At 48.9% G+C, this 20,396-nt stretch overlaps 2 protein-coding genes across 5 annotated transcripts; one reads left to right on the top strand and one right to left on the bottom strand.

The window, feature by feature from the left end:
* Positions 1 to 602: 602 nt before the first annotated feature.
* LOC121086798 (hydroxyacylglutathione hydrolase-like protein) lies at positions 603 to 6,246 on the top strand. Of its 2 annotated transcripts, none has more exons than XM_040591036.1 (8): positions 603 to 890; positions 1,779 to 1,843; positions 1,929 to 2,046; positions 2,580 to 2,688; positions 2,854 to 2,957; positions 3,140 to 3,241; positions 3,333 to 3,409; positions 3,729 to 6,246. In XM_040591036.1, exons 1-8 carry the CDS (start codon positions 786 to 788, stop codon positions 3,892 to 3,894), a joined length of 846 nt encoding a protein of 281 aa, XP_040446970.1. In that variant the 5' UTR covers positions 603 to 785; the 3' UTR covers positions 3,895 to 6,246. The 2 variants fall into 2 exon arrangements, with proteins under 2 accessions (XP_040446970.1, XP_040446969.1); XM_040591035.1 differs by having other exon boundaries at positions 3,330 to 3,409.
* Positions 6,247 to 7,718: 1,472 nt separating this feature from the next.
* On the bottom strand, positions 7,719 to 20,389 carry CIAO3 (cytosolic iron-sulfur assembly component 3). Of its 3 annotated transcripts, none has more exons than XM_040591032.1 (11): positions 20,258 to 20,388; positions 18,627 to 18,722; positions 16,919 to 17,062; positions 16,462 to 16,594; positions 15,926 to 16,060; positions 15,467 to 15,585; positions 14,187 to 14,316; positions 13,871 to 13,943; positions 10,449 to 10,586; positions 9,238 to 9,395; positions 7,719 to 8,162 (listed from the first exon to the last, which is right to left on the bottom strand). In XM_040591032.1, the coding sequence occupies exons 1-11, from the start codon at positions 20,321 to 20,323 to the stop codon at positions 7,924 to 7,926; spliced, it is 1,431 nt and encodes a 476-aa protein (XP_040446966.1). In that variant the 5' UTR covers positions 20,324 to 20,388; the 3' UTR covers positions 7,719 to 7,923. The 3 variants fall into 3 exon arrangements, with proteins under 3 accessions (XP_040446966.1, XP_040446967.1, XP_040446968.1); XM_040591033.1 differs by lacking the exon at positions 20,258 to 20,388 and adding an exon at positions 18,897 to 19,019; XM_040591034.1 differs by lacking the exon at positions 10,449 to 10,586 and having other exon boundaries at positions 20,258 to 20,389.
* Positions 20,390 to 20,396: the final 7 nt, after the last annotated feature.

Raw genomic sequence — 20,396 nt, 5'->3', positions numbered from 1 at the left:
CTTTTTTTTTTTTTTTTTTTTTTGTACTAGCGATTGAGGTCAACCCACTGGAAGTACCTTTCTGCCTCATCCTGGGGGGGAGGAGATGGTGGCGCTTTGGGATCTCTGGGGGTTGATTTAAGGTCTTGTTGCAACTGTTTGCGGGAGGATTTGTGCTTGTCCTTGGGGGCCTACGGGCGGCCCTGCCCCACGCTCGGGCACCCCTGGGGCTGTGGGGGGTGGGGGTGGGCCGGGCCCTGCTCGGGACCCCAGTGACCTCCCACCGAACGGCGGCACCGGTGCCGGGACTTGTCCATGCACCGCCGCGTGTCCGGGGGCTCCAGAGCCGGTGGGGGCGACACCCCCAGCGCCCCCGGGGTCCGCCGAGCCTCGTCCCTCCCCTGGGTGGGAGAAGCGGCTGGTTTCCCACGCGGGACCGGGACCCGGGGTGGGCAGCGCAGGGCTGGGGGCGGGCGGGATGCTCCGTGGCGCTCGGCAGGTGGTGGTGGGGGGACATTCCCCCGCTCTGCCGCCCCCCCTGCCGCCGGGGGCCGTGCGGGATGTCACCCCGCCCCGCGCAGCGTGACCCGCCCCGCCCCGCTCCGCTCCGCACCGGGGGCGGGGCCGCCGCAGGTACCGGCCTCCGCACGCCGGGCTGCGCCGGGGGTCGCGCTGGGGACACCCCCACACACACCCCCGGCGTGTCATCGGCTGCGTGGGGCCGGCGCCGCCTCCCGGCTTTGCTACGTGGGGCCGGGGCCGCCCCCCGGTTCCGGTGCGTGGGCCCCCCGCGGGCGGTGCGGACCATGAAGGTGAAGGTGATCTCGGTGCTGGAGGACAACTACATGTACCTGGTGATCGAGGAGCGCACGCGGGACGCCGTGGCCGTGGACGCCGCGGTCCCCCGGAGGGTGAGAGCGCCAGGACGGGTCCCTGGGGCTGCCCCCACGCGGGGGGGGGGTGCTGCCCCTGCGTGCCCACGGCAGCGCTGACCCCCCGCCAGCCCCACGGGGTGGGGGGCTGTGGCCGCCCCCCTGCCGCCCGCCCCGGGGCTGGGGGACATCTCCAGTTTCCTGGGCCGACCCCGTCCAGCCCCCCGTGCGCAGCCGTCGGGAACGGGGATAACCTGGGATGGGAGCTCTGGAGCGCGTCACCCGTGGGAAATCCCGCTTTTGGGGGAGCCGGCCGTGCCGGGGGGGCAGCGGCCGAGGTCACCCCTCGTCACCGTGACCCCCGGGGCTCCCTGCCTGGTGGCCTCCTCGCCACTCTCGGCTGCTGCACGTCGGGCAAGCGCTGTCGCGGGTTTTCAGCGTTTGTTGCTGGCTCCGACGTTTCCTTCCTCCGGAGGAACGTGATCAGGAGCAGCCGGGGGGTTCGTTGGAGCCGTGAATCTTAAGTTGCCGTTAAAGGCCTCCTGGTGGCTGAGCTGCGGGGCTGGCAGCCCCACGCCGTGGCCAGCACCAGGGTGGCTGCATGGCCACCGTCCCCCGGCCACACTGGCTGCCCGGTCACGGCCCACTCTGCGAAGGCACCGGCCGTACAACGCTGCCGTCCCTGTGTGACAAGCGGCGTTTCTCTGTCCGGCTGCGTTGCCACCGGTGGTTCTGAGTCCTTCTCTCTGCCCTGGGCTGCTGGGCCTCTTGCCTGCAGAGCAGCACCGTACGGGATGCATCCTGCCCTGGGACAGGTCCTGCGCTGGGACAGGTCCTGCGCTGGGACAGGCACAGTGGCCGTAGCAGCCGTGGTGCGTGTCACCTCCTCTCTTGCGCTCACTTCATTCTGCTCTGGGTCTCCTTCAGCTGCTGGAAATCATCAGGAAAGAGGACGTGGTGCTCAGGGCGATCCTCACTACCCACCACCACTGGTAAGTGCCGCTGGCGCGGGCGGGGGGCCAGGGCTGGCTGTGCCCCACGCGGGGCCGGGTGCCCACTCCCTCCTCTGCGGTGCAGGGACCATGCAAGGGGCAATGAGGAGCTGGCGAGGCTCTGCCCCGGCCTGCGCGTGTATGGGGCCGACGAGCGGATCGGGGCCCTGACGCACAAGGTGACCCACAACCAGGAGCTGACGGTACGTGGCCATCGGTCTGGGGGACGCAAGGCTCAGCCCCCACGCGTGGATCCTGCCCCACGGGGCAGCCGTGGCGGGCGCAGTGCAGGGCTGGTGGTGCGCTGAGGTGGGTGATGGTGCAGTCCCAATGCTGTGGTACATGCTGGCAGCCAACAGCGTTGGTGCCTGGCGGGGGCCGTTGGTGCCTCGGGGTGCCTGGCAGGGTCGTGTCGGGGACCGCATGCCCTGGGGCTGTTGCTGATGTGGCACCTCGGATCTGGGGCTGGGATGGGGCACTGGGCTGGAGGAGGAATCTCACCCCATTCCCAGCCTGTTTGGGGTGGCATTGTGGGACCCCACCCTCTCGTGGGGTCCCCCTGCTAAATGCTGTTGGAGCTGGGGGCAACCCAGCCCCCACCCATACCACTGTCCCGTCCCCCGGCGTGCCTGTGACCTGCTGAACTCCGGGCGGGCGATGCCGCAGGGTGGGGGGGCTCTGCCTGCCCAGGGGGGCTGGGGTGACCCCAGGGGGTCCTGACCTTCTGTCCCTGCAGTTCGGGGCCATCCGGGTGAGGTGCCTCTTCACCCCCTGCCACACCTCGGGCCACATGTGCTACTTCATGTGGGAGGACGGCTCCCCGGACGCGCCGGCTCTCTTCTCAGGTAAACCACCCTGCTGTGCACCCGGTGGGATGGGGGGCACAGGGCGTGCTGCCTGCATGCTGCTTGTCCCCGCCACACTCAGCGGGGGCGGGGGGGAGCTCCCCCCCAGCACCCTGTCCCTGGGAGCGCAGGGCCTCCTCCATGTCCAGACCCCTTTCCCCGCAGGCGACACGCTGTTTGTGGGAGGCTGCGGGCAGTTCTTCGAGGGAACAGCGGAGCAGATGTACACCAACCTCACCCAGATCCTGGGGGCTTTGCCGAAGGAGACGGTGGGTGCTCCCATCTCAGCCCCAGCCTGGGGACGGACCTCAGGAGCAGGAGGGGGCTCGAGGCTGGCACCCCTTGGGTGGCAGCTCCTGTCCCCGGGGCTGGGGCTGCAGCGGGGCCAGGATGGGTCGGACCCGGCACCGGGAGCACGTCTGACACCGGGTACTTCCCACTGGTGTTGCAGAAGGTGTTCTGCGGCCACGAATGCACCGTCCGAAACCTCAAGTTTGCCTTGAAGGTGGAACCGGAGAATGAAATAGTGAAGAAGAAACTTGCGTGGGCCAAAGTAAGTGGCTGTGTCCCTGATGGGGTGGGGTGGAGGGAGGTGCTGGGTGCCACCGGCACGGTTCTGGATCTCTCTGGTTCCTTGGCAGCAGCGGGATGATGAGGATTTGCCCACGGTGCCCTCCACACTGCAAGAGGAGTTCCTCTACAACCCCTTCCTGCGGGTCACGTAAGCAGCACCGGTACCTGGGGGGTGCGAAGGGTCCTGCTGGGGGTGGGCAGGCCCGGGCTGGTGGTCCTGCTGCCAGGCTGCGCTCCCCTTCTCCCTCTGGCCTCGTCCATTCTCCCAGTGGCTTCCATAGCTGGTGGGAAACCCAAGCCCCGAGGGAGGGGAGGGCGCCCAGCCGCAGGGTCCTGCGTCGCCCAGCACAGGGCACCCACAGTCAAGCCCCGCTGTGAGGCTGTGACTCCCCCCTTGTCCGTCCCGGCGGGGAGGGGGTCCCCATCCTCTGCCCTGCGGTCACAGCAGAGCCGGTCTCCCCTTGCAGGGAGGAGCCCTTGCAGAAGTTCACAGGCAAGACGGACCCGGTGGAGGTGCTGAGGACCCTCCGCACTGAGAAGGATAACTTCAAGAAGCCCAAGGAGCAGCCCCATCCCCAGGCCATGCTCGCGTTCGACTGGGGACTTTTCAGCCCCTTCCTGGAGAAGAAGTGAGCAGCGCGGCGGCCGCCGAGACGCAGCATCGCTGTCATGGTGGGGGCTGCGTCCCCCCAGCTCTGGCTCAACTCCCGTGAGCTCAGCAGCTGGGAAGTGGTTTCTGTCTTTAACCTGCTTGTTCTGAGGTTGCTCTGCTTCGCTCCCTGCAGCGCCGAGCCCGGCAGGAGCTGTGCTGAGGGGCTGTCCCCGTGGGGAGGGAGCGCGTGGGTGCCTTCAGCGAGCTCAGGCAGCCGAGGCCGCCCTGGCTGGGCTGTGGGTGCTGCTGGCAGAGGGTCCCCAGGTGTTTTGGAGGAGAGGCCACCCGCACCTATGACGTTTGGGCTGGCGGGTGCGGGAGCTGCCGCCTGCCCGCAGCCTGGAGCCCAGCAAAGCCTGTTTCCACCGGCCGTGCCCACCGGGCTGCGGGGCTCTGCTGCCTGTGGTCCTGCCGGGCCTGGGGGCTGCACCGCGCTTCCCAGGGGCTTGGCTGGCACAGCGCTTTGCACCAGTGTGGCCAGCGCCCGCATGGCTGGGCTGGCCGGGGAGCCCTCCTGGCACTGCCCGCTCCCGTCCGGCCGTGCCCTTCCCACGCCGAGGGCGGGCAGGGACGAAGCGCAGGGATTTGGACGCAGGAGGAAGCCGGCAAGGGGCTGGCGTCTGGGCTGGTGTTCAGCAGCACCTACTTATCTCCAGGCTGGGCTAAGAAAAACCCTCATTGCAGTGGGGTTTGGGTGGTTTTTCCCCCTTTCCCCCATTTTTATAACACACCAACACAGAACCATCGTGTGGGGCTCTAACACAGTCGCTGACTTTGGGGAGCATCCAAACCACTGAAGCGGTGCAGAGTACCTGCAGGTGGGGCCAGGCCTGGAGGAACGCGTGTTCTAACCCACTGGCTTTGTAAAATAGTTTTCAAGGTGTGACAGTTTGTCAGCAACAAGCAACAAGGTGCTGCTACGCATCTATTGCTTCTCCCCCCTGCACCTCCAAGGTGAAAAAACACTGGAAAACCCTTGGCTGAAAGCTACATTCGCGTTGCCTTGTCATGAGAACAAGAGGGAGGGAGCAGATGGGTCTCTGGAGGCTCTTCAGCTTGCAGCCTTCAGTTTCAGCAAAAGCAGTACTGTATTTTATTTTATCTGAGAAACATGCAAAGATTTTTATTTGCAGGTGGTGGGGAGGTGCATGACAAACTAGTAGTTTGCTTTTTTGGTGAAAAAAAAAATAGGGCTCGATGGTGGCTCTGCAAATAGCTGTGAAAATCCCTCTGAAAGGTCTGGGCTTGGGCACGGCTCCGTGCGGGACAGTCGTGTGTCTCTGGTTTCTTCTTTACCTCAAAGCACAGAGTGTGTGTGGCTGTCCTGGTGTGGCTGAGCTTACACCTGTTCTGCGTAGTTCAAATGAAAAGAGCAGCGCGGAGAAGTTGGTCCCATAATCCTTTTACCATACGTTGTCAGTTTAAACAGTGCTGATTACAAATGTTATAGTTCCTTACACTGGAATAGAGTTGACTTCAGGATCTTTCATGTGTGGCCTGTGAACTGCATCTGTTGCCACTGACCCCGTTTGTGGCCATTTTTCCTTTGCTAGAAACTAGACTAAGGTTTTCTTTTCTGCCTTTCATGAAGTTAGTGTTAGAATTTACTCTCCCCCATAGGAGGGGAATTAATCCTGCTGCACAAGTTGCCTCGGTACTATTGCCTCAGTTACTTAGTTTAAATGTAGTGGTACCGTTTGTAGATGTTACCTGGGAGCAGAGACGCGCCCGTGTCTGTCCCTGAGCTAGCACTGAGTCTGCTCACGCTGACAGCAGCAGCACACAGCTCGAAGGCTGGGAGAAATTCAACATGTTCTTGATACCACAGCAAGAACAGCCACCCAGGAGTGCCTGCAGGAGCTGAGGTCTTGCTGTGTTCTGAGCGGAGAGTCCTTGGTTGGCTTCAACAATGTGCACGTTGGTAACTGGAGAAGAGACAAAATGTAGATTCCCAACTCTTTAATCTACAGCTAATTTAGCTTTATTTATTTGTGCGCTTCTGGCTCGATGTGCATGTTCTCAGCAGAAACAGAACGTGTTTCTGTTGCACTGATGTACAGTTTGTGGTCCCTGCACTTCAGCATATTGGACTGACTTTGCATTAGCAGTGGTACCTCTTGCTGTAGATAAAAATGTTATGGTTTAGTGTAACACTGTGTTTCAAATCTATGCATGGAAAAGGGCATTCACTGACTCGCTCGTAAAATGCATAGGGTGGGGAGGGGGAAGCAGCAGGAGATTCTTGCCTTATGAACACTGTGAATTCACTAATTGATCAGCAACACCTGAAAAATGTAAAGCGTTTAATTAAAAACATTAAAAAAAAGAAAGAAGTCTTTTACACTGTTGGCTTACTTATGGTGGAGGAGGCTGTGAGAGGGACAGAGGCGAGTACTGCCAGAGCGGCCGTTACAAGGGGCAGGCCAGGTCCGGCAGCCCTAAGCCCGAGGGCTGCAGTAACTGCGGGAGGGTTCTTTGATGAGGCTCTGGGCCAGGTTTCACTCTGGGCTAGATGCAGTAACCGGCTCCATCTGTTTGTATTTACTCTGAAGGAACAAAGCAATATGGCACCTTTGTTTTCAGTTTTCATCCACTTAACTACTTTCTGTACAGTCCTTCTTCCTCACAGAGCAGTTAACTGGAGAAACATTGAAGCGATCAGTAATGCTGTTCGTAAGTTCCTATTCACTTGCAGCTTCAGCAGCCACAAGGAGAGATTCCACATCAGCCAGCGCCCTTCCCCTCGAGTTCAGGTACAGCTGCAAACCCTCCCACTGCTGCCCTCCCCTCCCTGTACACACTGTTACTCCAGAAAAAATGATACTCGGATGGAACAGGCCAAACTAAGAGTTACTCACTCAGTTGTTTTTGTGACCGGTTCTGAAAACACCCGTGTGTAAAAATACAGATAGCACGGCAGGCACCTGTCACCTCCAGGAACAAAAGACCAAATCTACTTCACATCCATCTGTCTTCTGGCATGGCATCATCATACACTACATTCAACCAGATGTACTTTTAGCAACCCCTTGGGTTGTCCTGGTAAACTACTTGTAATGATTCCTTCTCACAGCCACCTTCTATGAACTGTTGTAAAGTAGCACCTTTCAGAGACACCAAGGAATTTGTTCTTTGATGGAAAGTAAGCTGGCAACGCATTCTTACTTGAAACACTGTAGAAAACTATGTTCTCTGAATTTAAGGATGTGACTCATCAATAACTGGCTGTTGAGGATGGGGTAGATGTGACAATTCTGTGACTCTCTACTGTGTATTTAGGGAGAGAGAGAGATGTAATTGCCCACAATTACAGACAATGGTTATAATTAAAGGGGATGTGTGTGTGGAATTCACTCTAACTTTCTTCTTAAATAGTCACTCAAGTCACATTTCAGCAGGCAATAAAACAGCCCTAGAGATGATGCATCTCACGTGCTCCCAGGCTGCTTGCTGCCCACCCCCTCGGATGGGGCAACGATACTGCAGCTGCACCTCGAGGGCAGCCAGTCAGGGGCACTGAAATGGAACAAACAGAACCCAAGGTTCAATTAGACCATTTATAACTAAATGAGGATGTCCCGACAGAGACAGCCATAAAACTCAGTGCTGTGAAAATACAGCAATGCCTGGATGAGTCATACAGTCATGTAGCACAGAGCTCATCTCGGTGAGGCTACAGTCCCTTGCAAGGCAAATCCTTCAGTACCTTAAATTCATCAGTTCTGGTAGGAGTAGGGTTGTAAAGGGAGTGTGGATTTAGTTCTTGAAGACTAGAGGCTAGGATGCATTCCTGCTTCTTTTGACATGTGTTTTAAGTCAGCATTTGGTTTTTATTTACATCACTGTAATAATTATACAGCTGTAGGAATTAATATTGCCTGCCTATTTATATGCACGTTACCTTCTCCTCCCTAACAAGAGTCAGAAATCACACAGAACTTTGAGAATCATAAATAAAATCGAGTTAAAAGGCACTAAGTATCTGTATCTGGGCTTCACAGCTTCAGTCTTCACCATTTGATGTTAAATCCAGTGCTTGTTTTCTCCACTGTGTGGTACTCCGTATGCAAAGCTTTCGCAGCCTTTTCCGAGTCCGTGCCACCCAGCCACTGCTCATATAGCTCATTTACAGTCTGGTTCTTCTCGGGAATTTCAGTCTTAAGAGACTCATACAACCTCTCAACTTGCTGAAGCTGGTCCTTGTTGGATTCACCATCTAGTTTGATCTGACCGCCTCCATTTAAACAGCCTACGTGTAACAAAGTGAGAAAATGTCTGGGTTGAGAAAACACTTCAGCTTTATCAGAAAAAAACACCAACCACAGTTAATTAATGCTGCACCTGCAAATGGTTACAGCAATGAAAACACCATTGTAATTGTGGTTTACTCCCCAGTTATCTAACACGAGCAGGGCAGGCTGCAGCCCCGGAGGGGAGATCATGCGCCTGCCAGTGTGTGCCCCAGCGCTAGTTCCATGGCAGCCAGCTGTGAGAGGGCTGCTGAGGCAGGCTGGGACACGCCAGGGAGAGGTAAGCAGCAGGGAGCTCTGGCACTCATCTCCTGCCTCCGGAAAAGGGCCAGAACATAACCCAGGTGAGAACAGCTTTGGAGTCTCAACTGAAGGTAAGATAAACACGCCTGGGAAACGTTCTGGGATTGCTGTTGGGGTGGAGGTGTGCTAGGGGTTGAGCCACGCAGCGTGTGGCCGCCTGAAGTAGTGCCCTGGTGCTGAGCAGCCTTCTGGGCTGGGACTTGTGCAGGCCCTCGGGAGAGCAGTTGCTCAGAGTGCCACGAGTGGCAGCTCAGCATCACTTCAGTCTGGGTTCAAGCTGCCTGTGCCCTCTGCTAGCAGACTCAGAGAGAACCAGGAGGGAGGAAAAGGAGGGCAAGGAGGGCTTGCACAGTGTTGAAAAGGGAATAAAATAGGTAGAAAGAGATTTTCTTCACCAGCCATAGCAAGCACTCTCTGATGGCATGAGTCAATTTTGTGCAATTTTAGAGGAAGAATCTCCTCATGTACCAAGGAGCTCAGAAAACCAGGAGGCCCTCCATAAAAGCACTAATTATGCAAACTTTGTGCAATGGAATTGAACTGTAGTTACTGAAATCCTGTAGAATTACTAGCTTCTAGGTAGGAAAATACACACACACACACCCCCCATTTGAAATTCTGATACTGTGCCTATCACATCTCCAGAGTTTGAAGGCTTTGCCACAATATTCAGGATGTGAGAAATTGCCTACTGTTCTTGTATTTCGATGTAGTTTCATGTAGATTCTTACAGCTACAGATTGTGACAGTGAAACCCCTGTGCAGCCTTACCTGACGGGCAGGCCATGACTTCAACATAGTGATAGGGTGACTTCCCTCGTTTCAGCTTTTGCACAAAGTTCTGTATATTTCGAAACCCATATGCCAAAGCAAATTGGAACAGGACTACTCCATCCTTCTCCAGTGTCACCTCCTGGAAGTCCTTGTTTCTGAGGAACAAGAGCAGAGAAAATGTCTTATCCAAATTAATTTCTATTTTAAACTTCAAAGAGCCCTGCGCTAAAAAGTTCTTTGTGGAATCTTACTGAAAAAAGCTGTCCCAGTTCTTTGCCACCCAAACAAAACAGATAAAGGCACTAGCTTACGGATCTCTTTCCAGTCTTGTCTGAGGACCTGCCACCTGAACTGAGTTTGCTGAAGAATGCCTGTGTGGAATAAATCCTTAAAAGCTAAGCAAACGGAGCCTAAACAAAAGTTTCATTGTGACAGGCCTTCCGAGTTGGCTTCAGCCAACTTCTACATTAGTGAGGCCACTGAGGAAACTTTTAAATTGTAGTGGCTCATAAAACTAGGGAGAAAACAATTACTGAAGGCTTCCAGACTCCAAAGGTTAGTGGAAGTATCTGTTCCTGATAAAAGAGTAAGTGATTTATAAAGTATTTATAGTGAGACTCAGGGGAACTGTTTCTTCTGCTTCCCAGACCAGGGAATCCTAACCAAAAATATTGCTCATCAGGGATATAATTCATTACAAATGGAACAGTAATATTATAACTGGGAAGCTAGAAAGAATCTCAGCTGAATGAGCCTCCGTGCCCAAACTCAAGTGACTTCTTCTCTGTCTTACCACAACGTAGTTAAAACAGATCCCCAAAGTCCTGACACAAGATTTTCTGTGCTATGATAGCCAGATTAGTAACAAATCACTTTATTGGTCTGATCACAGGTGAGGAAGCCCAGATCCATGTGAGCTCTGTCTTCTAAATTACTCTAAAAATCATCTGCAACTTGATACTGGGAAAATCCATCAGGCCAAAATAAAGCGTGTGGGTGGTGAAGGGGCTAGAAGTCTCCAAGGGAAAGGCTGCGTGGAGCGCTGGCTGATTTATTGCTCAGCAACTGTGGGAGTGAGAAGCCAATTCCCATGCCTTGAAGTAAAATGTTTAACATTGCAAGGAAAGCTTCAGTCCATCATCAAGGTAACGGCACAAACAGAACTGCAGTAAAACCAGTGCTTTTTGTAGGACTTTAAAACTTCTTACTTTAAAGGTTTGTACTGAATTGTATCCACTTGAATCCCAAAGAGCTCCTTGGCTGCATGCTTGTATATGTGCTCCAAATAGCCACCAGAACCACCTCCAGAGTGGCTGGTGAGCTCCTCTTCTGCAGCACTACTAAACCTGAGGGACAGGAAGAAAGCAGTAGTCTTAGGGGAATCTTTCTGATAAAACGGAACAGCCAGCACAAATGAGAAGGTCTGGGGGACTCAAAAGCCATGGAACAAGCCACAAAGCAGCTCCCTTTGAGCTCCTCATTTTTCCTTTTCTCCTGGGAACCAACTATTTATAGCTTCAGAGCCCAGCAGGTTTAACCCTGCGCTGCCTAGCATCCTCTGGGTCAAGTTCAGCGGAAATGTCACACACCACAACAGGGCCTGACCCACGCGCTGCCAACATAACCTTCGTGTACCAGAAGTATGTTTGGGAAAGTTTGAGTTACAAGGGCAATTGCTGACACGCATATTTTGCCAGCTTCCTGTGTAATACCTCTACAAACATCCTGGGTTACACTTAGAAATGGGAGGAGGGAAGTAACGAAGCAGTGGTGGGATGGGTCTCCGTATCCTATGCTTCTCTTGGCGAACACAACCTAGAAGTCCTGTCTCAGTCGAGAGACATCTCATCACTGCTAAGCTGTTCTGCAACATCAACAGAAGCAGAATTCGTTATTGCAAGCTCTAGTTCCCTGTTACGATGCATTTTTTTGAGACCAGCTACTTTAGATGTGGTTGCTGGGATGTGAAAGAACACTTCTGGGAGGTATTGGTGCCATGAGCACAAGCACAGACAGATGAAATCCGTGTTGCTGTGGTTTCACAGGCTGGAAGTTATGTAACAAAGGTGAAGGAACCTAAGGATGCCAGGACATCTGCTCCATACAGGGCTGTCCTCAGTGGGATCCTGGTTCAAGTTCAACACATTTTTGGTGTTGAACAACTATGTTAACATGAGTTCTGTAATTCTAGCTCTGCACAAATAATTCCATCTCACTGACATGCCAAAACACAACCAACTATTCAGAGGTCAAGATAATGTTTCTTGAGAATAGCTCACCAGATGGAAGCCACAACAATAGCTTTTGTTATGAGAGAATAACAAGATGAGGGATCTGCTTATAAGCACTCATCAGGCAGTGACACTTGCATTCTCCTACTAACAGCTGCAGAAGGGAAAACACTTGAATTCAGGCCAAACAGTTTCAAGTCAAATCGAAGATGTTGCCTCTTGCAGATAAAATCTTAGCTTTGGAAGAACTGCAGAAGGCAACACTTTAGCCTGCAATCACCCTCGGAAACTATTTTTAATTTGATCTTGTTTACAGGAACTGAGCTTCATTAACAAAGTGTTTCAGTGTGTCTGGCCTCACGTACTGCTACTCTCTTAAAATGAGGCTGCCAGTAAGCCTCAGCGCTGGCCTGAAGCAAACAGTTATACCAGCAGAAGTCCTGGGATTTCTGGCATTTTATCTCATTCTTGCTGCCAAATGTAACAACCTCTTAATGGGCTTTTCCACGTGCTGGAGGATAAAACAGAACAAAAGCCATTGGACTGCTTATGTGAACGCTCCAAGTTCTGAGGAATACGTGCTGTTTGTAACCAGTCAATTTACCCAGTATGTTAAAGTTAGCGAAAGGTTATAGAGGCACTTTATCACCACAAGCATGAGGCCTAGTGCTCAGAATGTACTCCTCAGAAGTCGGCCAGAGATTTTTATCAAGTAATTAGACGTTCAGTTCTATGTTATAACTGACACTTCCATAATGTCATTTCCTAAGGGAACCCAAACACTTCAGAATCTTTTTTTGCTCCTCAATTTTCTGCTAGTGGTGTACCAATAAAAAAGGTAGAAGTACCTGTTTTCAGGGGTAACGTTTGAAGTTGCAATTTCGGGACTCAGCATGCTGACATTTATTATAGCTGGGGAGACTTTTCTTTTTTGATGTGAAAGCAATATGCTTTGTGGATAAGCTATGTCAGAAAGAGACACTGAATCCTGGAAAAAGTGTGCATAAACAGATCTGTGCTAGTGAATGTGTTACGTGAAACCTACACCTACCATCCACTGAAATGTAGCATAAGGAAACTGAGGCTCTGGGCACACATATAACTTGAAAAAGAGATTTAAAATATCCCTTACATGAAAGGGATTGTATGGCAAGAGACCATCTCTGCCTCACCTTCTTCTTCTCAGAAGCAGTGATCAATGTTTGTAACAAAACTGATCTAGGAAATAGGCCTCATGTAAAGACACCTCCCTTCACAGCTCTGTCAACGTACATTTGCTGATCAGACAATTCTTGAGCAAAGGCTGTCAGCTGCACCTGGTTGTACTAGAAATACTTGAAGCCTATTCAGAAATAAGCCAAATTTCAAACCAAGAATGTCACATCTGCAAGGGGTACAGCTGAAAACAGGCTAGTGTCACATTCCACTCATGTGCTAGATGCTGTGTATTTGGGGTATCAAAATCTCTCCTGAAAACGTAAGGTGCCTGGGAAGTAAATGTTTGAACCATATACCTAATCATCTTTTATAATTCTTAAAGGTTGCCGCACATGTAGTCTTCCTGTTTATTAATGTGTAAAGTACTACAAAGATATTTCTTTCAAACTGAAGAAAAGAATGCTTTGGTTTAGCATTCAGCATGGAACCATGACTGCAAGTTAATTTAGATGAGTAAAATGTGATTTTTAATGTTTCTGTAGTCGCTTAGATCTCTGTGCAGTTGTCACTTAACCAGATGTTACTTTTCTGCTGAAGCAACTGAAGTCTCATCTGGTTTGCACATGTTTTAGATCTCATTTTTTTACAAATGAAAACTCCTAGATATTAGCTGAGTGACCTAAATATTTTTTATGCTTTAGTTCTGGAATCCTTACAGTAGCTCTGATAACTAGGAACAGAGACAAGCAAACTGAGTACAATGCAGTAACAGGCTTTGTTTTAGCAAACTTTTATCACTGATGTTGATTCTTTCACTTTTCACAGTTTGTAGGTGGATTTTTGTGGGATTCCACCAGCTATACTATGAGTAGCAGTAACTGAACTAAATGACTCTCATGCAATTTGTACTTCTCTGCATAATTATTTTGCCTTTATACTTTTACTGGGATAATTCTAGCCATGCTGCTGATTTACAGTGAGAGTTCCTAAGCCTTGGACTACTAAAATCTGAGGTTTTACCTCTGATTTCTACCCCTGAGGTGGAAATTCATTGTATTCTATAGATTAAGTATTTTAATGCGCAATTGTACTGATTCAAGTGACACAAGGAAACAAATCAAATGCAAACACATGCAGCCTTGTGTAGAACAGTAGTGGAAAGGGAAATTCTGTTGAAGAACTCTATAAATACTGGATGAAAAAGAACATGACCGAAGATGCAAATGAGAGTTTGTTCTTACATGGTATCCAATGGAGCGGGATCTACATCTGATAGAGATATTCCTTCTTGTTCCAACAACTTTAGCACTTCTCCTAAAACAGAACCACAGACAAAAAGTTTTTATTTTTGGGACAAATGAAAACAAAATCCACAGATCAGTATGTAAGGCTGCATCTGCAATTACAACCAGGATATGGCTTGCATGATTAAAGTGTAGTTATACAGCAAGATCCATATACTACATCCTCTATCAGAGACAAAGGGTTATTAAAACTAGCAAATGCCTTGCTCTGAGGCTTCCAGAAATTAGCTGGACTACCTCTGGCTCTACTTACCTGTGGTGATTACACAGTCCACATCACGAGTTTGGTACTCTTGGTTGAAAAAGTCTGGCCTTGAAGCCTCTAGCTTTTTGTCATAACAGGGCATCACTGTTACATGATATATCTGGTCAGGTGCTAAGTGCTGGAAGAAAAGACAAAGCTGTGCAGTCAGATTGGCCAACATCAAACCTACCTTGAGGGAGACATTTTCCAGGTAGAAATGAAACTGATGAAACTAATGCCACCGTGCCTCTGGAGATACTCCTCGCTACTACTGAACGTGTTTTTTTTTTAATGTATGTATGTACACACATATACATTAAATTATTTCTCTCATAGAACCCAATTTAGTATGTAGCAAGTGTCAGCAGTATGGCCTTTTACAGGTTTCCCCCCACCTCCTTTTGCTAGTGCAGATGATCCAGACAAAGTCAGTCAGTGAAGTGAATTCCTAATTATGCAGTTAGAGAATATGCTTCCTCCATGCTACTAAAATCCAGCCCCTGCATCCGCAACTAAGAAATTATCTGGAGTCAGACAAAAACCTCATGACCATCCAAGAAATAAGCACAGGCTGAGGAAACAAGTCATTGACTCAAGGCCATTGTTGCAGTATCTTGTGCCAAATATTCTTGGTAGCTGCCAATTTTTCTAACAAGTATGCAGATGTCAGCATTTACTTAATGCAAGTGTTAAACCACTGCTCATTAATGGACAATAAATCATACGATCAGAAGGGCTGCTTAAGTTTCTTACTGGACAAATCCAGGCTGTTAGTATAAGTCCAGTCTTTAAATATCAAATTTACATTTGGCGAGATTCCAAAGGTTAAAGATTGAGAACAGAACTAAGTCAAACTGAAACAGAACATTAAGTTGGGAACAAGCAAGTAATTTTTAGACAAGACATGGTCTGCACGTATGCACTGACTGAAGTTTTGTCTTAGGATGATTTATTTTAAGTTATTCACCAACTTTAAACAACATGAAAATACCACACACAGACAAGATGGGAGCACAAAGAAATGGAAAAATAAGTTTCTCTGGCTTTCCTAAATAACATGCAGAGGTTTTAAGCAGTCCATGCAGCATGCGCTTAATGTTACTGCCCTTGCTGCTAACTTCTCATTAGATGAAATAGAAGTGAGAAAGATGCTGCCTTTGCTGGCTTCTGCAACATATTTTTTACCTTTAATCTCCAATGTATAACATATAGCAAAATAAAAAATATCAGCTTAAAGCATTCAATTTTAGCAGTTTTCCATTAAGCACAGCATATATTCAGACCCTTACCTGCTGTTCTGCAAAATGGCCCTTGATCAAGGAGCCCATGACCTGCTGTGGAGACTTGGTGGTACTGATATAAGGAATGATGAAACTGCCATGGGTTTTCTCTGCATAACAGATCCAACCTGATAGTGTAATTACCAATATAAATTAAAAAATAACAAGCAGCCTTCACTCTGACTACTGTCCCCCCAACGCCAGGCTTAGTACCCATTAATTACCATTTTCAGCCTCACTTCAGCACAAAAAGCAAAGGAAGTATAACACAAGATTAATTAGAGAGATCATTAGATAGCTGTATAGCTCCTGTTGCTATTAATACCAAGATCTCTTTGTACTGTGAAGACAGTAAGTTTCCAAGTAAATTTATCCATTTAAACTTCTCTGACTAGCTTTTCGACTTTTCTTTCTAGTGTACTATTCAGATGCCATTTTATTATTTCCTTAACTCATTTAATACCATACCTGGACAGGCGGAAGCTAGCATTGGCAAAGCCTTTTTGTCTTCAGATTGCTTTCGAAAGCGTTTTACAAACTCTCGTTGGCTCTCCAATAGGCTGAAGTTTCTTGAGAAAGTTGTATCAAAAACATAGTGCACACCTAGGCAGTACAGCATCTGTGTTAAAATTCACAAGAAAGATACAGCGAACTACAACAAAAAGCCTCCCGTCAAACCAGATTCAAACTGCACATCTTATTTACAGGTATCAATCTGGCCGATGAGAATGAACCTTTTTTCCCTAGTGCCTCAGCACAGTAAGATGAGAAAAAGTGACAGGAGGACTGCAAATCTAAAATTTAAAGTTCTTTCCTTCCATCACTCCAAGTTTATTATGCAACTGAAGCTGCAGACAGCTTGCATTTTAGCTAATGCCAGTTACAAAACATTATGAGTCCATAGAGAGGTTAAATCACGTCAACCTTGCGTGCTTGTAACATGTTTAACATATACCCCAGCAGTCCCCACTGTGATTAACAGAATAACACGATAGCACACTTGCCTAAACTCTTTAAGAATGCGGTCAACTTCCTTGCTGTTTCCAGAACACCCATTTTACATCTTGCAGCTAATGAAGCTCTGGATTGCGGTGAAACAGAAACCACCACCAATTTCTGTTCATTGGGAGCTGCAGTCTTTGAAGAACCAAACAAACGACAACACTGTTCAGACAATATTAATACGGTACACACAGAGCCTTCAGCACACTACAACATCAGAAACTATCCCTCAGCTTAACTCTCAAGTTAGTAACTCGCTACATTAAAGGTCCTTTCCAAACCCACGATTACTTTTCAAAGATCGATAAAACAGTGCACTGAGAATGTCCTCAGGTCCTTCAGATCTCTGAAACTAATTTTTAGGCGCGCTGTTTCCATGCACGCCTCTGCAGATGCCTCATACCAATCTATTAAGATTTTCAAACTCTGCAGCCTACCCAGCCGTGGCTTAACACCTACCTTGTTAAAAGTTAGTATTTTGCAGAGCTCTTCGTGGCTCTGTTGAGTGATTAAAACACTCTCTGCTGATGTAATGCAGCCACTACAAGCTAGGCAGTCGTTCAGAGTAATTTTAGCCTTTTCCAGTTTTTGTGCTCCTCCATCCTACAAAGAAACAGATTAGACTCAGTTCTGATCACAGTGTAGAATTAGGTAGCAGTTTTCCCACCTTTACTATATTTAGTAACAAAGAAGTTGCCCTTTTTATGCTCTTGGTTTACCGTGGAAAAAAAAATCTTTTATTTTTAGTAAGACAAGGGGGAAGACAAGTATCTTTGAAGTTTGCTGCTTTTAATAGGATTATTTAGCACACATGCAAGTATGCTGAGGGAAGTTTTAGCAAGACCAAGAACATAATTTTCATCAAATACTTAACAGTCACTTAGGCCACAATTATTTGTGCAATCTGGTGGGCTAACATTGCTCCAAACCACTGAAATTATACTATCCCAGAAGCAAATAGGGTCTATCTTGCTTGGTTATTCAACTTGTGGGTGGCTGAAGATTGGGTTAGCATGGCTAACGGGCTACAGATGGCAGCTGCTATTTTAACCACAAAACCGTAGACCACAGAGATCCTAAGCCTTTAAGCACCAATCTCCAGCGTGCACTGGATATTACCCTGGAGAAAGCATGCCAGTTTTGTCACCTCTCTCAGATGCTGCTCATGTTATTGAATAATACTGGAGCCGTTTCTTCACAGGAAGTTGAATTTCAGTCCTTCTGCATAGACTCTGTAACCAGACTGCAAACTCGCTAATATTTTTAATTGATACTGAGTGTTCTGCAATCTTTCTTCATGCAAAACTCACATGGACACCGATGGGAAAACTGCATGGCAGCATATTAAAGACAGCGTATGGCTCGCCACTGGAAATAAGTATTTTTCATAATACTTGACCTGAATAAGTCAGTTTTCCCATGAGACTCTCCTCTTAAACGTCACTTCTCAATAAAGTCAGAAATAGGCTGAGTAATTAGGTACAATTAAATTCAAATTTTAAAATAAGAAACCAGACTCCTTTGGAAGCGATGTATCCTCTTTTTTAAAGTCAAAAGGTCATCATCTGCCTAAAGTTAAAAGTAACATTTCTAGATGAATTCCCAGCTTGGTTAAATAAGAAATGCTAGCCTTTTCTGTGTAAACAGGAAAATTGTTCTGCAAAACCTGGCGTTAATTTTGGAAGCAGAAGGCTTATGAATTCTGCAGGCTATTTAACAAACAATTTGAAATGTTATTAAAAAAATCAGAGCAGAATTTAAGAGTATCTAATTGAATCTCTTTGTGACTGAGCACTCTGCTGTATGACATAATGCAGTAAGCAAAGATATTGTCACAAATAACCTAACAATGGCTAATACTTAAGTATTGATGGCAAAAAAGACTTCTCAGCTTATCTGCTCTTCTACTGAAAATCATCACTTATTAATATTGGTGTTTCAGAGCATAAAAGACTGACACAAAATTGGAATTACTGCTTATAAACCCGGGTAATTAAAAAGCTGGACTTTGGAAAAAAGATATGAGAATACTGGCAGCAACAGCACACTTTTCTAATGTCTCGGTCCTCTGTGAGGCATTAAAATAGCTGTCGACTATTCAAATACTTAACAATACACTCACATTTTCCAGATATTTTACACAATAATGAAGAAAAATCACACATACCTGATCAATCTGAAAATAGCTTCCATCTGCTTCAATTCTGATCTTAGCTGCTGCTTTTCCAGGCTTTTTTTCCACTTTTACAGGTTTGATACATTCCTGAAAGAGAAATAAAGCCCAAAAGTGAGGAGATGAGCAACAAAGAGATAGATTTAACAGAAACTACAATGATCAAAACCAAATAGTTCTTATAGAGTGAATGCTGCTTACTGGACTTATTTACAGCGTCTATAACTAGTACCAAGGAAAAATGGAACAGCAAAAACTTCTTACCCCTTTTTTACAGAAGGAACACTTTTCCAGCATCATAGCAAAACCAGAGGACAATTTTGCTATCCTTTCTGAAGAACACAGCTATGTTTTATGGAGCTTTGAAAGGAACAGAGGCTTGCCTGCACGGGCCTCCTCCCTAAAATCTTACAGATGATCGTGCACTCTTCATTGCAAATTTTAACCGGTGGAGGCGTGGTCACCACAGTCAACATGTGGCTAGTGCCAATTAAGTTTCATTTAATGTCAAAGGGACTCTGATGACCTCTGATGGACTGCTTTCAGTTTTCTGTATTGTTCTATGATGAAGTCTAAATGGTGTTCTTGCATTTTGTGCAATTTTTATTGTTTAGGCATCTTATGACTCCTTGTCCTACTTCTACAGCTAGGATTTTCTTTGCCTTTCACCGTCCTTGCTGTGCCAACATCTTCAGGTTTCCCACCCCCCCCTAAATTAAACCAGCTTTACTACATTTTGCAAGCCTCAGAGACTAGCAGGAACAAGTCAGTATGATTCTTCCGTTATGGTCACTGAATAAAACAAGCAATGATCTCCACTTGAAACAGAACAGCAGGTCGCATTATTTATGTGAAAGACTTTACTAGGAAACTCAAGTTAATGGGGTTTGCTATGCCCTGTTCCACTGATTTAATTTCAGGGTAGTTTTTTCTACTGTACTTGTCAGCAAACACCTCCAGGATTACTATTTCATACATTTGCTAGTGCGTCGACTCCAAAAGCAAAAAAAATAGTCTTGGCCTGTCCTTGCCGCTCATTCCCACCTCTCTGCCACCCACTCTCCTACGCTGGCACGAGCATCTGTGCAGATAAACTAGTGTGGAAGGAAACTTGTTTAGGCTTAACGGTTTTTTTGGGGGGAGGTGTCTAGATTAACATTTGACAGGGCAGTTTCCAGGCCAGGGTGGGAATGACCGTCTGGCTGCTGGGCCAAGGTTTCTCCCTTTAGCTGCTCACAGTATCTCGCCCCGAGCAGCGCTGCTGCCCTCCCCGTTCCCTGTGCACTGGCTGGGAGACACAGCGAGGCATCTGCGCGCTTTTCTCCTTTTACCGTTTTATTTAACAGCACCCGAAGGACGCCTGGAAGCGCCGGCCCTGGCCCCTCGCCCTCCTGCGTGCTGTGCCACCTCCCTCACACTGCCAGGCCGAGGGGCCCGGTCAGGCCGACGCTGCCGTGCGGGCCACGGCTGTCACCCCCCTCCCCTGAGCGCCATCTTCCCCCCCCCCCCCCAGGCGGCGCTGGCAGGGCCGACCCCGGGGCGGGGAGCAGAGCCGCGCCGCCCCCTCACAGGGCCGTGGGCTGTCCCCCCGCGGCCGGCCCTCGACGCCCCCAGCCCGCACCCACCTGGGAGGGCCCGATGTAATCGTCCAGGTCCGTCAGCTGCAGCACCCCGCTGAAGGCAGACGCCATGGCGGCCGCGCCGCCGCCGAGCGCGGCAGCCGGCAGAAGGGGCGGGGGCCGCAACAGTGTCGTAAAAGGGCGG

Source organism: Falco naumanni, chromosome 4 (genome assembly GCF_017639655.2).
Source record: "Falco naumanni isolate bFalNau1 chromosome 4, bFalNau1.pat, whole genome shotgun sequence".
Classification (NCBI taxonomy): domain Eukaryota; kingdom Metazoa; phylum Chordata; class Aves; order Falconiformes; family Falconidae; genus Falco; species Falco naumanni.
The sequence above is the reverse complement of the archived record's forward strand: the minus strand, read 5'-3'. Positions and strand labels throughout refer to the sequence as shown.